This window comes from Maniola jurtina, chromosome Z (assembly GCF_905333055.1).
Source record: "Maniola jurtina chromosome Z, ilManJurt1.1, whole genome shotgun sequence".
Lineage (NCBI taxonomy): Eukaryota > Metazoa > Arthropoda > Insecta > Lepidoptera > Nymphalidae > Maniola > Maniola jurtina.
Genome location: NC_060058.1, coordinates 3,699,963 through 3,714,900, shown reverse-complemented (window position 1 = coordinate 3,714,900; position 14,938 = coordinate 3,699,963). Strand labels below are relative to the sequence as shown.

The following is a 14,938-nucleotide window of genomic DNA, read 5'->3' as shown; positions in this document are numbered from 1 at the left end:
ACGCCAATTAATTATAATTTATGTATTGTGGGACAATTATATTTATCTCAGCCCGTATGCACATACAATACATATTTGAATCACATTAACAACAAATTATCGTGTTGTTATGAGCGTACGAAAAACGTGAGCCGTTCAATATTCTCACGGTAGATCAGATCAAGGGAATGGAATGTTTATAATATACCCGTACTCTGTCTGTGCGGAGTGCTGGGAGCTGCTGGACACATGCTTCACAAAATCCGTTTTCTATTGACCTCTATGCAGAATATAAACCCAACAATGGTCATCTATCGGTTGAGACTACGACAAAAGTACTTTAATTTCAATTGAATGGTGGTTGACTCAGGCTGAGATCTACAGAGGGTACTTTGACTTTGCTCAGACTTAAGTTTCAGTTAAAACGAGACAGTTTTATGTCAGCAGTATAGCGCTGTCTCGTTTTAACAATGTCTTAAGTCAAAGTCAAGAAAAGAAATGGATTATTCCCCCCGTAATATAGGTACCTACAAGATCTCTCATTTCTTCAAATTATAACTTTTGATACATCATCATCATTATGTGGTATGGTATGTAAATATATGGCGTAATTTCGGGGAAAACCACGGTCAAATTACTCATGTCATTGGTTATTTTAACGGTTTTGCGATACGTTTTATGGGACTTCTCAAGTTTCAACGAGAATGGAAATTTCGCAAGTGAATGGTAGAATTACCTACGTTTTTACATATTATTACTAAATAATAATAAACTTTATGCATTTTAGGGTTCCGTACCTCAAAAGGAAAAACGGAACCCTTATAGGATCACTTTGTTGTCTGTCTGTCTGTCTGCCTGTCTGTCCGTCCGTCCGTCCGTCCGTCGTGTCTGTCAAGAAACCTATAAGGTACTTCCCGTTGACCTAGAATCATGAAATTTGGCAGGTAGTTAGGTCTTATAGCGCAAGTACAGGAATAAATCTGAAAACCGCGAATTTGTGGTTACATCATTAAAAAAAAATTAAAATGTGTTTCAATTTTCAAAGTACGATAACTATACCAAGCGGGGTATCATATGAAAGGGCTTTACGTATGCATTCTAAAACAGATTTTTATTTATTTTTATGTATGATAGTTTTTGATTTATCGTGCAAAATGTTGGAAAAATACCCGAGTACTGAACCCTCTGTGTGCGAGTCTGACTCGCACTTGGCCGGTTTTTTTCTATATGAAACAAAAACCAGTCAAGTGCTTGTTGGGCCACGCGCAGTGGAGGAATCCGCAATTGCTCGTCATAATAATATCATATGGTTTAAGTTTTTTTTTTTTTTTTTTCCGTTACTTTAGTTTTTTGTTGTTTATGTTATTTTATTTCTCTTTTGTTTCTGTTATTTATTGATTTTGTTGTTGATGTTATTTTATTTTTTGTTGTTTCTGTTATTTTTTCTGTGTTTCTGTTATTTTTTCTGTTTCTGTTATTTTTTCTGTGTTTCTGTTATTTTTTCTGTTGTTTCTGTTATTTTTTCTGTGGTTCTGTTATTTTTTCTGTTGTTTCTGTTATTTTTTCTGTGTTTCTGTTATTTTTTATGTTGTTTTTGTTATTTTATTGTTTGTTGTTTAAAAATAAGATAAAATGGGAAAAATAAATAAATGAGAGAAAAAGTCATATGGTTTATTAACTTATATATATTTATTAGATGTTGTATACAACTAACAACTTCATCCTAGATATTTTCAATGTTATAAGTCTCAATTTTATAAGTTTGTCGACCTAACTTATATAAAGCCTACTTACTCGTAGCAGTGATAGTTTTCGTTATACCTTCGTTATATTATAGGTATACTTACCTACTATTATATTATAAAAACAACCATAGCATATTTTGTAACAGGATCTTAGATTCGTCCCGGAAATATGGTTTTCACTGCTGACCACGAGATAGACAAGAAAAAAAATTGGTCCCGTTTTACCTGTAGGGGAGATACTTGCCCCAAAAAAAAGTAATTAAAATGAAAATTCACACACTGACTTATCAACACCTAGCCCTTTGAATATAGAAAGCTGAAATTTTGCATAGAGGTTTGCTTTAAAATATAGGCTTGATTTTTCAAAATTTCCACGAAATAGCAAATATAGCGAATTTACATTTTCACCGAGCAAAGCTGGTCAGTACTACATAAATAAATAGTAAGTACTTTCAGGTGAGTAAAAAATCGGTAGTGCGTTCTGTACGGAAGTTACAATGCGGTAGTAATTTGCAATGTACAGACCATCTAATTGTTTATTTTCATTTACTACTTATTGTATACGCTTTCCTACCTTAATTTGGTAATGTCATATTGAAACTAATTTTATTTAACTACTTATAATCCATATTTTCAATATTTATGTTTTAGTCTGTTACCTAAATTTATAAAAATACTCCTTTATAGACGATCAACTAAACCATTTGATCAAAATATCATTTATAGATACTCGTAGCAACATCCCATTCGCACCGTCTTATCATCGCTCCAAAGACCAAACATGTATTTTGATTGAGAAGAACGAGACAAAAATTACTCTCTTAAAAGTGCATTTCTTATTTACATCCATACTAATATCCATACTTAATATTATAAATACGAAAGTGTGTCTGTCTGTCTGATAACTTTTTACCGCCCAACAGTTTAATCGATTCTGACGAAATTTGGTATAGGGTTAGCTTATATCCCGAGGACGGACATAGGTTACTTTAAATCCCGAAAAATTAAAGAGTTCCCACGGGATTCCCAAAAACCCATCCTCTTAACCGATTTGTATGAAATTTGGTATCGTGGTAGATTGCGTCTCTGTAATTGATCTTGACTTTTTATCCCGAAAAATCAAACGGTTCCCACGGAATCTTTAAAAACCTAAATCTACGCGGACGAAGTCGCGGGCATCCTCTAAATCAGTATATTTACGAAACGAAAACATTTTGGAAACCGAAAACATTTACAAAAAATCAAAAACTAATGAACCGGACAAATTCACTGTAATGCTGTAGTAGTATTAGGTATATCATTTAGTTTTTTAGTTGATCATTTACTTCGTGTCCAATAAAAAATAAATCAAAGGAAAATTTATTTCAGATGGTTCCACGGAATCATGTCCGCAAAAGAGGCGGAACACTTGATGATGGAGAAGGGACGGAATGGATCGTTCCTGGTACGCGAGTCGCTGACGCACCCCGGGGAGTACGTGCTCTCGGTGCGCGTGCGCGGCCGGGTCAGCCACGTCATGATCAGAAAACAGGTAACTGATTTTTTTTTAAAGAATATTAGCCATGTTAAATGACTAATATTCCCCTTTCCTCTCCAACTAAGCGTCAGGCTTGTGCTAGGAGTAGGTACGACAATAGTGCAACGGGCGGGGTTTGAACCGTCGACCTTTCGGTTTTCAGTCCTTTACCGGTTTTTTCAAAATATTTTATCTACCTAATATAAAATATGATTATCATTCTATAAAACGTTATTCACGTCTTTTATTGCAGCATTATCTTTCATATCTACTATATTATAGAAAATGGTTTTCTCAAGATAAAAAAGTTGTAAAGATAAATAGGACACATTTTAAATATGCAGATTTTTACTAAGTAGGTAAAAACTCTCTATTACATGAATAAGTACATGTTACATACAAAATCGTGACGGACTACATTTTACAGCAAGTCACTGCTTACGAGTGATCCCTTCCAGAAAATATAAACATAAAATGAAAAGAGTTATAGGTTGCATGGAAAATGGTAGGGAAAATGGTAGATGTATACGAGCAAAACATGAAGAAGAGAGAGAAATAAATAGGTACCTACATTATAATAAACTTACATAAATACACAGGTATCTACTATTATAAAAGTACATCCTAGTGTAGTGTGAAATTCACCAGGTTTTTTATATTGAAAGCGGGGTTTTAAGACTGTAAAAAAGTGAGAAATAGACGAGTCCTTGGAGTAAAATGAATAAGTTAATCTCACGATAATGTATTATTTTCTCATTGAATTTAATGAATAAAACCACTTTATAATCATGACATGAACTACAATAACATCATTTTGTTATTTAAAAAAATGTTTACGTAGGTAAACTAAATAAACTACAGTGAGGCACTTATTGTAGAACCATTTTTAATAGGCCATTTTTGTCATTAATTTTGCACACAGGACGTATTTAGTAAACTTTGTACGAGAGGCCCCATAATATACTTAATATTATCGAATAAAAACTGTTATTTTTAAGATATTGGTCTTTGCAGTCTTTATAGCAAACACGTTGCATTGCAATGCAACGCACGCTCCACCCATTGTACATAGATGGAACTATAGAATTTTAGAAACCTCAACTATTAAGCACCAACTTAGAGATGAATCCAGTTGCCTCTATCAAGTGTATCCATCCATTTCCATTTATAGTGGTAGTTCGTAATTTGTATGGTTGCTTGATGGCGATCAACTTGTTATGTAAATGTTAAATAATTACTTCGATTCTTTACTAAGATAAATCTACATGTCAGTTGTATTCTGTATCACCTCTCCATTTATGGTGGTAGGTCATAATAATTGTATGGAGTTGATGGCACAAAAACATGAGATAATAATTTTCGGCAAAGTGCCCGTGGACATAATTTTTTTGCTTGTTATTGTTGTTTCAAAAGCTTCCTACGCATTCGCATTGATTTCTGCCAGGCTTTATTGTCTAGCTATCATCACCGCAGTACAGGTATCATAAATATTAGATGACGGTGCATAATCAATATATTTTTGAAAATTTATTGTACCTATGTACATAAAAACATAAATAAATTAAAATAAAAACCGGCCAAGTGCGAGTCAGACTCGCGCACTGAGGGTTCCTTACACAGGTATTTTTCCAACATTTTGCACGATAAATCAAAAACTATTGTACATAAAAATAAATAAAAATCTGTTTTAGAATGTACAAGTAAAGTTCTTTCATATAATACCTCACTTGGTATAGTTATCTTACTTTGAAAATTGAAACATGTTTTTTTTTTTTTTTAATGATGTGACCACAAATTCGCGGTATTCTTTATTCCTGTACTTGTGCTATAAGACTTACCTACCTACCTGCCAAATTTCATGATTACGTCAACGGGAAGTACCCTATAGGTTTCTCGACAGACTCGACGGACGGACGCATGGACGGATGGACAGACAGACAGACAACAAAGTGATCCTATAAGGGTTCCGTTTTTCCTTTTGAGGTACGGAACCCTAAAAACAAAAACCATCAAATATGGTACGGTTATGCTATGGTGGTTGGTATGGTTGGTACAAGTACCAACTAGTTTATTTTTAACGGTGCACATAATAATTATAATCATGTCCATATCCTAAAAAAATTCCTCAAAACATTTTTTTTTGACAGTGGAACCCAAAATCTTACACATTGACTGTCAGGTAGGTATACAGTAATAAATCATAAGAATATTTTTGCGTTCTAGATTTTTTTCTGTAATTATTCAAGGTCTATGTGAATAACCCTTCTTTTTTTGGCTCGACGCGGACGCTGGGTGTGTGGGTGGGTATGGTATCTAGATGATTCGCAACAAGTTAATAAGTAATACTGATCGTTATAATCATGACACAGCAGTCAGCAAGGATCTCTCATTCCGTGAATATGACTAACTTATTTTAAATGACACCCGTTGCATTTTTATGTAGGTCGTAACTTGAAGGCATGTCGTAGGTAGGATGTAAGGGCATTCATATTACTAGAGAAACTGCCTCGCTAAATGGACTTCAATACGATATTATATTAATATTAAGTATAATTAATTATATGAATACTTTTGTCATTTAGTAAATTGGCGCTTTTACTCAGTCTGTAAATAATATTACTTAGATCACTAACTTTATCCTACGAAAAGAGAGAAATGACAGAAAATATAATACGGCTAGGCTGTCACCCTGTTCCGAGCAGTTAGATTTTGTACAACTATAATTTCGTTCGTTCCCACTAGTTCAACATAATATGTTCAACCGTTGAACTAATGGGACTTTTTTCCAGTAGTTCTGGACCTGTATCTAAATCTCTAGTTATGTGCCAAAAATATTTACTAAATCTAAAATATGAGTCTTTGTAATCATGCGGATGCTTTTATTTAAACCTGATGTTTTACGTCTGTTACTTCATAGTAGAATTATCTGATTTTTTTACAGCTTTAAATTTTAATGCATTGTGTTATCATTGATAGTAATATTTGAATTGTAAATGTAACGAATGTTACTAAATTACCTCTATAGTGCTTGAAATAACTCCTCCACCTAAAAATAAAATCCCAAGCAAAAAAACACTAGTAGTATGAATAAAGTGGCTCAATACGCCAAGAGGTGTCACCGCAAGAAATCTTCTATTTGAAGACAAATACTTAGTTAGTTTATTCTCTATTTTCTATTTCTTTTTTTTTTGAAAAAAATAATATTAGTGTTAATTATGAGTTATGAATAATGCCCCTCTTTTCTCCTCCAAGCGTCCAGCTTGTGCTATGAGTAGGTAATTACAACAGTAATACAACGGGTGGTGTTTGAACCACCGACCTTTCGGATTTCAAGTTCACTTCTTAATCGTTGAGCTATTGAGGTTCTGATTCAATCTATCTTTATAATGACTCTTCTAATGCAACCTGAAAGTTGGACAATGCAGCTTTGAAATAATTTATCGGGTTCTCTTATTAAACTACTGACACCGGTTTACGTTACGATAGAAAAGTATAGAACAACACATCAAATGTTCACGTACCAATACTTCGAATTTTTGGATATTATCACTTGATCAATTTGTCTAGCAGAAATGCTTGTCGAGTATGGTCCCGTTCTATCGTACGATTGCGTCCGTCTACGATTTCAAGTATCATTTCGCAGTTCGCACCGTTCGATGTGCTAAATGTGTTTATGGGGCTATTTTTACCTCTCTTATTGATTTTTGTAATCCGCTAGAGAAACGTCTAGGAGTTTATGGATGGGCGTCATGGACGCAGTAGCTTAGTTGCGGGCATGACTAAATGTAATGTAATTTTGCTCGCTCATGCTGCTGAAATTTGCGAAGATAATAAAATAACGAATGAAGATAATGGGCACAAAACATTTGCAAAAAATATATATATAATTTAGGCAACAATGTGAAGGTTTTCAAACATAATATTAGTTAACATGAATCTAGATAACATTTTCTTAGTAGTTTTTTATTTTATTTAACAGGGCTCTCTCCGTCACTCGTTTCCACTCGTTTCATACAATCGTAGTTCCAATTTCATTTGAATGTTAAGCAACCAAAGTCCATGAAATTTTGCAGACATATTCTAGAAACTAATATCTGTGTCTGTGGTGTTTTAGATTTTTCTAAAAATATGTAGTTTTAAAATTACAGGGGCTCAAATATTTGTATGAAAATTTTAAGACCGCGTAACTTTGAAACCGAATATTTTAACAGAAATCTGGAAAACCACAGACATAGATATTAGTTTCTAGAATATATGTGCAAAATTTCATGGACTTTGGTTGCTTAATATTCAAATGAAATTGGAACTACGATTGTATGAAACGAGTGGAAACGAGTGACGGAGAGAGCCCTCTTAAATTTGAAAACAAGGAAAATACATTCGGCGGTAAAAAATTTTTAGCACTAAGACTCCATGGCTCCAGGGTCACTTTACCAGTGTGAAACGCTGCGAAGAACCCTGCTGTATGCATTAAACAACCAACCATTCTTTGCGTAGGTACCTTACCTAGCTAAAAATGCTTTATAAAATTACTTGGACTAAGGCTCCAACGTCGAAGTGTGACGTATATAGTATTATGTATATATAGGTATATTAAATTTCACGCGAACGAAGCCAAGCGTATCAGCTAGTTATAAATATAACTATTCATATTTTAATTATGTCAAGTATAAAAATATCCACTTCACTAATGGCCTATAAGTTTTAGGCCCAGTTGGCCCTGGCGTTTGACAACTTCACATTCGATTGTGTAGTCGAAGGCTGAGGCCGAATTCAGTCGATGGGGCCGGTGACCGCAACGGTATTAAGTTACGTACACATTTTTATATTAGGCTCACTCTACACTCAATGCCTGAGATTTCCATCTAAAAGATTATGTCCTACTAGACTAGTAAATTTTCATAATTTTTCGCATTTCCTTCGTAATTATGAACAACATATTATTATTATGTTGGGTGTATGAAATACGTAAGTATTTGGTTTCCGAGCTAGGCTAGAATAAAAAATATATTCTTACTCTACTCAATGACTTCAAGACAATTATACCTAAACTAGCTGATGCCCGCAGCTTCGCCCGCGTGGATTGGTCAGATCCCCTGCAGCATCAGGATTGAGGAGTTGGACTCCAAATTTTTTATGAAACAATGTTGCAAAGTTCCTCTATCGATTAAAAAAGAAATGACGCAAATCGGTTCAGAAATCTCGGAGATTTCGGTGTACATAGGTAGAAAAACACAACTCCCTTTTTGAAAGTCGGTTAAAAAAGTAGCCTATGTTACTCCCTGGTCAATTCTCTACTTGTCTGTGAAAATCCCGTCAAAATCGGTTCAGCCGTTCCGAAGATTACCCTTTTCAAACAGACAGACAGACAGACAGACAGACAGAAAGACAAAAATTTTAAAAACGTGTGATTCGGTGTTGGTATCGTTCAAATAACCATATGAGCTTAATATGAGGTAGTTATTTCGAAATTACAGACAGACACTCCAATTTTATTTATTAGTATAGATTACATACTGGGGTAGCAACTTTTTTTGTCCAACTCTTTTTTAATGTATAGGAAGCCTTCCTGAAAAAGAGTTTAATTGAATTTTTCATTCAATATTCAGTTCTGGGTTAACGTTCTACTAAATACCAAAATTTCAGATTTGTAACTCATTTCGTCTACGAGCTAAAGACCTGTGGCATACGTATAGTTAGACAGACGGACTGATAGACAGGGCTTTAGGGTGCCGATTTACCCTTTGGGTACGGAACCCTGAAAACCGACATGGGACGGCCCCTGTAATTTTAAAACTACATATTTTTAGAAAAATCTAAAACACCACAGACACAGATATTAGTTTCTAGAATATGTCTGCAAAATTTCATGGACTTTGGTTGCTTAATATTCGAATGAAATTGGAACTACGATTGTATGAAACGAGTGGAAACGAGTGACGGAGAGAGCCCTGTTAACGAAACGCAGATGCGAACAGCGAAATCATTTTCGCGGCTTCCGGGGTGTGAATGTAGTACACGGGCATTACCGTCAGTTCAGTGTACAACTTACCTTATTCATTGAATTAATGAACAGTTTTGTTTGAATAAATTTTACCCTTTTACGAGTTAGTAAATAATATGTTTCTTATCTTTTTCCTATGAAGATGATCGTGTATAGATTTTGTGTTTTTTAATTTCGTTCGGATTTCTCAACTTTGGGGTTTACTTTATTTACAAAAAAATAAAACCTACATGAATATCTGATTTTTCTACACACATAATAAGCTTTACTTATCTAGACTTATCTCAATATTAGTCAGTCAGCGCTTTTATATGTATGTATAAGGGACTAGAATGTCCATCGCATATCGATTGCCTTGTACCTAATAATATCATTTTAAATTTCAAACCAATCTAAATGTTACATTATTTAGTAAGTTAAGTAGATATAAGTTAATTCTAGGCCGTTAACAGCAGTTATGTGCACGCAATGTTATTCTAGAAGGATCCATTTTTAAATAGTAAGAGTGGGTTCATACTCACATCTTATTAGGGTTCCGTACCTCAAAAGAAAAAACGGAACCCTTATAGGATCACTTTGTTGTCTGTCTGTCTGTCTGTCTGTCTTTCAAGAAACCTATAGAGTACTTCCCGTTGATCTAGAATCATGAAATTTGGCAGGTATGTAGGTCTTATAGTACACTTGTACAGGAATAAATCTTAAAACCGCGAATTTGTGGTCACATCATTTAAAAAAAAATTAAAATGTGTTTCAATTTTCAAAGTAAGACAACTATACCCAGTGGGGTATCACATGAAAGGGCTTTACCTGTATATACACTTGTATCGTTTCTGAACGTTTCATGAAGTGGTATTTTTAATAGAAAGAAAAAAGATATGTAAGTACTCCAACCATAGACAACAGTTCATCATGTTCGAATTTCTACTCGTACTTTGCACGCTAGAGAGCAATATTACCACTTTCCACGCAGATTTCATAAAGCAAAGGAATCTTTTCCGAGCGAGATGAAAAATAAATTACTTCATGTAGGTACTACAAGTTATAAAGACAAAGTAGTACAAATGTAATACCTGCCTAAACCTTTCCAGATTGAACTCACGTGCGTCCGCAGATGACTGCGAATGCATTAAATAAAAAATGTGCCTGAGAATGTCTATTTGTAATGCAGATAGACTATTGTCGTTAAGGAAACAGTGCTTAGTAACGACTAACGACATTATACACCGTATCATGTCAATTGTTATAATAATAGGTAATGATTGTTACGATTTCTAAATACAGGTGGACCCCCGGTAGTCCGGTGCCTGTCTAATCTGGCACCCCCTGTAACATGTATATTATATTGAATTTACTAAGTTTGACATAAATAATGAAGTATGACTTGTACTTTAGAGTATTTATAACATATAGAATCTTATCATTGGATCTGTAATTTGTCGGATTATAAGATACTCTTTTGTAAAAAGAAATTGGGCTATAGGGGGTCTTAGGCAGTACTCTATAATCTGACAAATTCGATAGTTCGACACTTCCCTGCAAAACGTTTGTCGGATTCCCGGGGGTTCACTGTAAGTAATAAAATACAACATAAAAATGCATTCGGGTTTCCCCCCAGAATACTACCATACCTGTGGAATTTGGTAGATTTCACACACCTTTGCGAACATTTGGAGAACTCTCAAGTATGCAGGTTTTCCCTCTTCGTTCTGAGAGGAGAACTGTACTCCGTAGTGAGCCGGCGATTATTTATATAATATTTATTGATGCTTTTCATACAAATATTTGTGTACTCAGAGTCGGGTAGGTAAGACGTTTAAAATGACTCGGATGTTAAAATCGAACTGTTAGCACTTTTAATAAATTCTATCAGTTGTAATACTCCTAACTAGGATTATGATTATGGTCGCTATAGGTCTGCTGCTGTTGTAAGTTTTACAATGTCACAATAAAATTGATGAAACGCGACTCTACAGTCTACACACTACCTTACCTGACATTTTCCGTGTGTGCATTTTCATTGTGAAAATAAAGGGGCTGGTTTCATATCAAATTGGAGTGGACGGGCATAAAACTATAGCTTTCTCATTTCATCTAAGGGTTTTAAAGCACGATAAAGTGAAAAACATAGTAAAATGAAAAGCGCTATTTCATGAAAGCCGGAAAACAGACGGCAACATCGCACTCTTACGTGCAACACAATATTATTATTGATTTCATGCCTGAAACTTACTAGGGAAACATAAATAAGAAGAAAATGTCTGATCAGTTAATAATGACAGTAAATAAAATTGTCTCATCAACTTTCAATTTTATTGCCAATTTTCATTAACAGGGCTCTCTCCGTCACTCGTTTCCACTCGTTTCATACAATCGTAGTTCCAGTTTCATTTGAATGTTAAGCAACCAAAGTCCATGAAATTTTGCAGACATATTCTAGAAACTAATATCTGTGTCTGTGGTGTTTTAGATTTTTCTAAAAATATGTAGTTTTAAAATTACAGGAGCTCAAAAATTTGTATGAAAATTTTAAGACCGCGTAACTTTGAAATCGAATATTTTAACAGAAATCTGGAAAACCACAGACATAGATATTAGTTTCTAGAATATATGTGCAAAATTTCATGGACTTTGGTTGCTTAATATTCAAATGAAATTGGAACTACGATTGTATGAAACGAGTGGAAACGAGTGACGGAGAGAGCCCTCTTAACATCAAAAACATAAAGCTGACAAGTAGTAATTAATTAATTTTCATTAACATTAAAAACATAAAGGGCTTGTCTATTCTTATTAGTATGAAAAGCCTTCATCCCCTATTCAACCTTAAGGAGTGATTTTCAAAAAAAAAAAAGCTTAATCATACATTTTTAATGTTTAATTTATACTAATAGGTACTTTATATGCCAATTTTCATGAATCTAACATTAAAAACATAAAACTGATTGCAGCCATGCGCTAGTCTATAAATGAAAAACAAAAAAAACTTTCATAAAAATCTTCCTACCCCCATTTTAGTCCCTTAGTGGTGGATTTCCGTAAAATCTTTTTTAAGCTGATAACTATGCCGTAGAAAAACCTACCTTCCAAATTGTCAAGTTATATGTAACAACTTGGTTTTAGTACCCAGTTTGTAAGCTTTATAGTTCCTGAGATTTTGTGATTAGTCAGTTAGTCAGTGAGTGAGTCAATGGTTGAGTGGTACCTATTTCGCTTTCATATTATAATGTAGAGATTTATATAGGTATAGATTTGTATAAGTAGAAATCAGCAGGCACTATGTAAAAATGCGCCAATATATTTAGACTATAAAAAACCATAATGATTGCCAACCTCCGATAGAAGATGGCTTTAGAAGAAGAAGATAAAAAAACTTTTATTTTGTTAACATTTTATTCTTTGAAGTAGATGAACTACCAAATTTTGCTTGAAGCGGTTTGCAAAATCAGAAAAAAATAGGCAGGTACGTAATTTTAAAAGTTGTTGAACGAAAGAACTCGAAACAGGTGTTTCGCGTTCTCTAGTTCACTAAATTCATAGTGAACTAGTAAAAGTGTTTCAAAACTGATATGGGTCACTGTATCAGCTGATAACGGAGTTGACCCACAGATCCAATTACCGAGTGCACTCCACGCTCTCCTTATGTATTTTGCTATCCTGGTACTGCATTATACTTTGTTGCATACGAGTGAATGCATATGCCGCTTTCAATGAAATAAACTTTACTGATGATTGATATCAAAAGAACATCAAGAAAGTAGAAACCTATAAATCGTCAAAAGTAATCCTCAAATTAGTCTAAATCTTCATTTATAATTTTAAAACTTGAAATATGCTTTATTTTTTAACTTAATTTACTGTGAACACAAGTTTAAATTAAATAATTATGTAAGTATATACTATCAAAAAAATTTAAACAACTCTTTTTAATTTCAAAACTTTTAGTTTAGTTAATTTTTTTAGTTCGTTTAGGCGAGCTCTAATAAATTCTTGAAGATAATAAGTTTTAAACCAGCTCGGTGGTCTCTACCACAGGTCTCTACATTATAATTTTAGCGACTACATTTTTTAGCTAGTTATTATAATTTGACTATTATATGGAATTTATCAAGTTAATACGTCGATGAATATTTTATCCCCCGACCCAAAAATAGGGGTACTATAAGTTTGACGTGTGTATCTGTGTATCTGTCTGTGGCATCGTATCGTAGCTCCTAAACTAGTGAACCGATTTTAATTTAGTTTTTTTTTTGTTTGAAAGGTGGCTTAATCGAAAGTGATCTTAGCTATAATCCAGCTATAAACCAAGAAAATCGGTTCAACCGTTTGAAAGTTATCAGCTCTTTTCTAGTTACTGTAACCTTCACCTGTCGGGGGTGTTATAAATTTTTAATTTACACTTGTTATATTATTATACACTCACATATTAACCCTTAAGGCTAGCTTTTAATTTTATTGTAATATTTTTAGTAAAGAAAAATAAAAAAAAAGATACTTACAATATTTAATTTAATTTAAAATAATTGTATTAAAAAATAATACAATACCTATCATATTAATATAATATGTTTGTTTAAGTAGATGCGAGCACTGTGATGCAAATTTCTGGTTCCTTGTGCCGTCTGCAGTCCCAGTAGATATAGCTTTACACATTGTTGCAATGGATGCAGCGGCTTGCTTGCATCACGAATATAACTAGTGTAAATTAAAAATTTATAACACCCCCGACGATCCAAAGTATCTGAGTTTTCCAAAACATCATTTTCAAATAAATAATTATGTATTTAGGCAACGTCCATCTTGACAGCTTGACATTTGTCTATTGACATAATATTATGAACCTAACGGTTATATAACCTTCTTTTCTACAAGAAAACTAGAAAAGAGCTGATAACTCTTAAACGGCTGAACCAATTTTTTTAGATTATAGCTAAGAACACTCTCGATCAATCCACCTTTCAAACAAAAAAAACTAAATTAAAATCGGTTCATTCGTTTAGGCGCTACGATGCCACAGACAGATACACAGATACACAGATACACAGATACACAGACACACAGATACACAGATACACACGTCAAACTTATAACACCCCTCTTTTTGGGTCGGGGGTTAAAAATGAAACTGTTGTTTGTTTACCAGTGTATTGTTTAAAGTTTGGACTCTACAGGTAAATTTTTCAATCGTCAAAAGAATTTGAAAGTTTTTGTATCTTTGTAAGTTGTTAGGAATGTGTAAAAATTACTAATTTAATCGTTCGTTGAAAAAAAAAGCGTCTTTAACAGAAAAAAGAAAATAACACGTATAAAATGCTTAAGCGTTTATAGCTAAATTTAGTTAGCATGCCTCATTTCAACAAAAATATATATCCTAAGCTATTAGAATTACTTACTGGTTATGGCCTTATTTTTATTAGTTTAGTCAGATAATAATAAGGTACCTATGTACCTCCGTATTGGTACTCGTAGATATTGGATATTGTGTGATTAAAATATTTCTATAGTGAACTACTATTATTACTATCTTATTGTTCTTATTGGTTGTAAGTACCTTCTACGTTGTGCGCGTTAGTTAGGGAAGTACACGCCCATCAGAAATAGTGCAGTTTCATCTTCATAGAAAATCTGATTGCCTGGTAACAAAATGCAAGTGAATGCATTCGACTGCAGAAGCTTGCGTTTGGTGATATAGGAATT

At 33.6% G+C, this 14,938-nt stretch overlaps 1 protein-coding gene across 1 annotated transcript in view; it reads left to right on the top strand.

Annotated features, from left to right (window-relative positions):
- The window catches only part of LOC123880730 (tyrosine-protein phosphatase corkscrew-like), a 38,996-nt gene that overhangs the window by 8,520 nt on the left and 15,538 nt on the right, over positions 1-14,938 (top strand). The window contains exon 2 of the mRNA XM_045929029.1: positions 3,093-3,255. Coding sequence (XP_045784985.1) covers positions 3,093-3,255 — 163 coding nt within the window. The remainder of the gene's footprint in view (positions 1-3,092; positions 3,256-14,938) is intronic.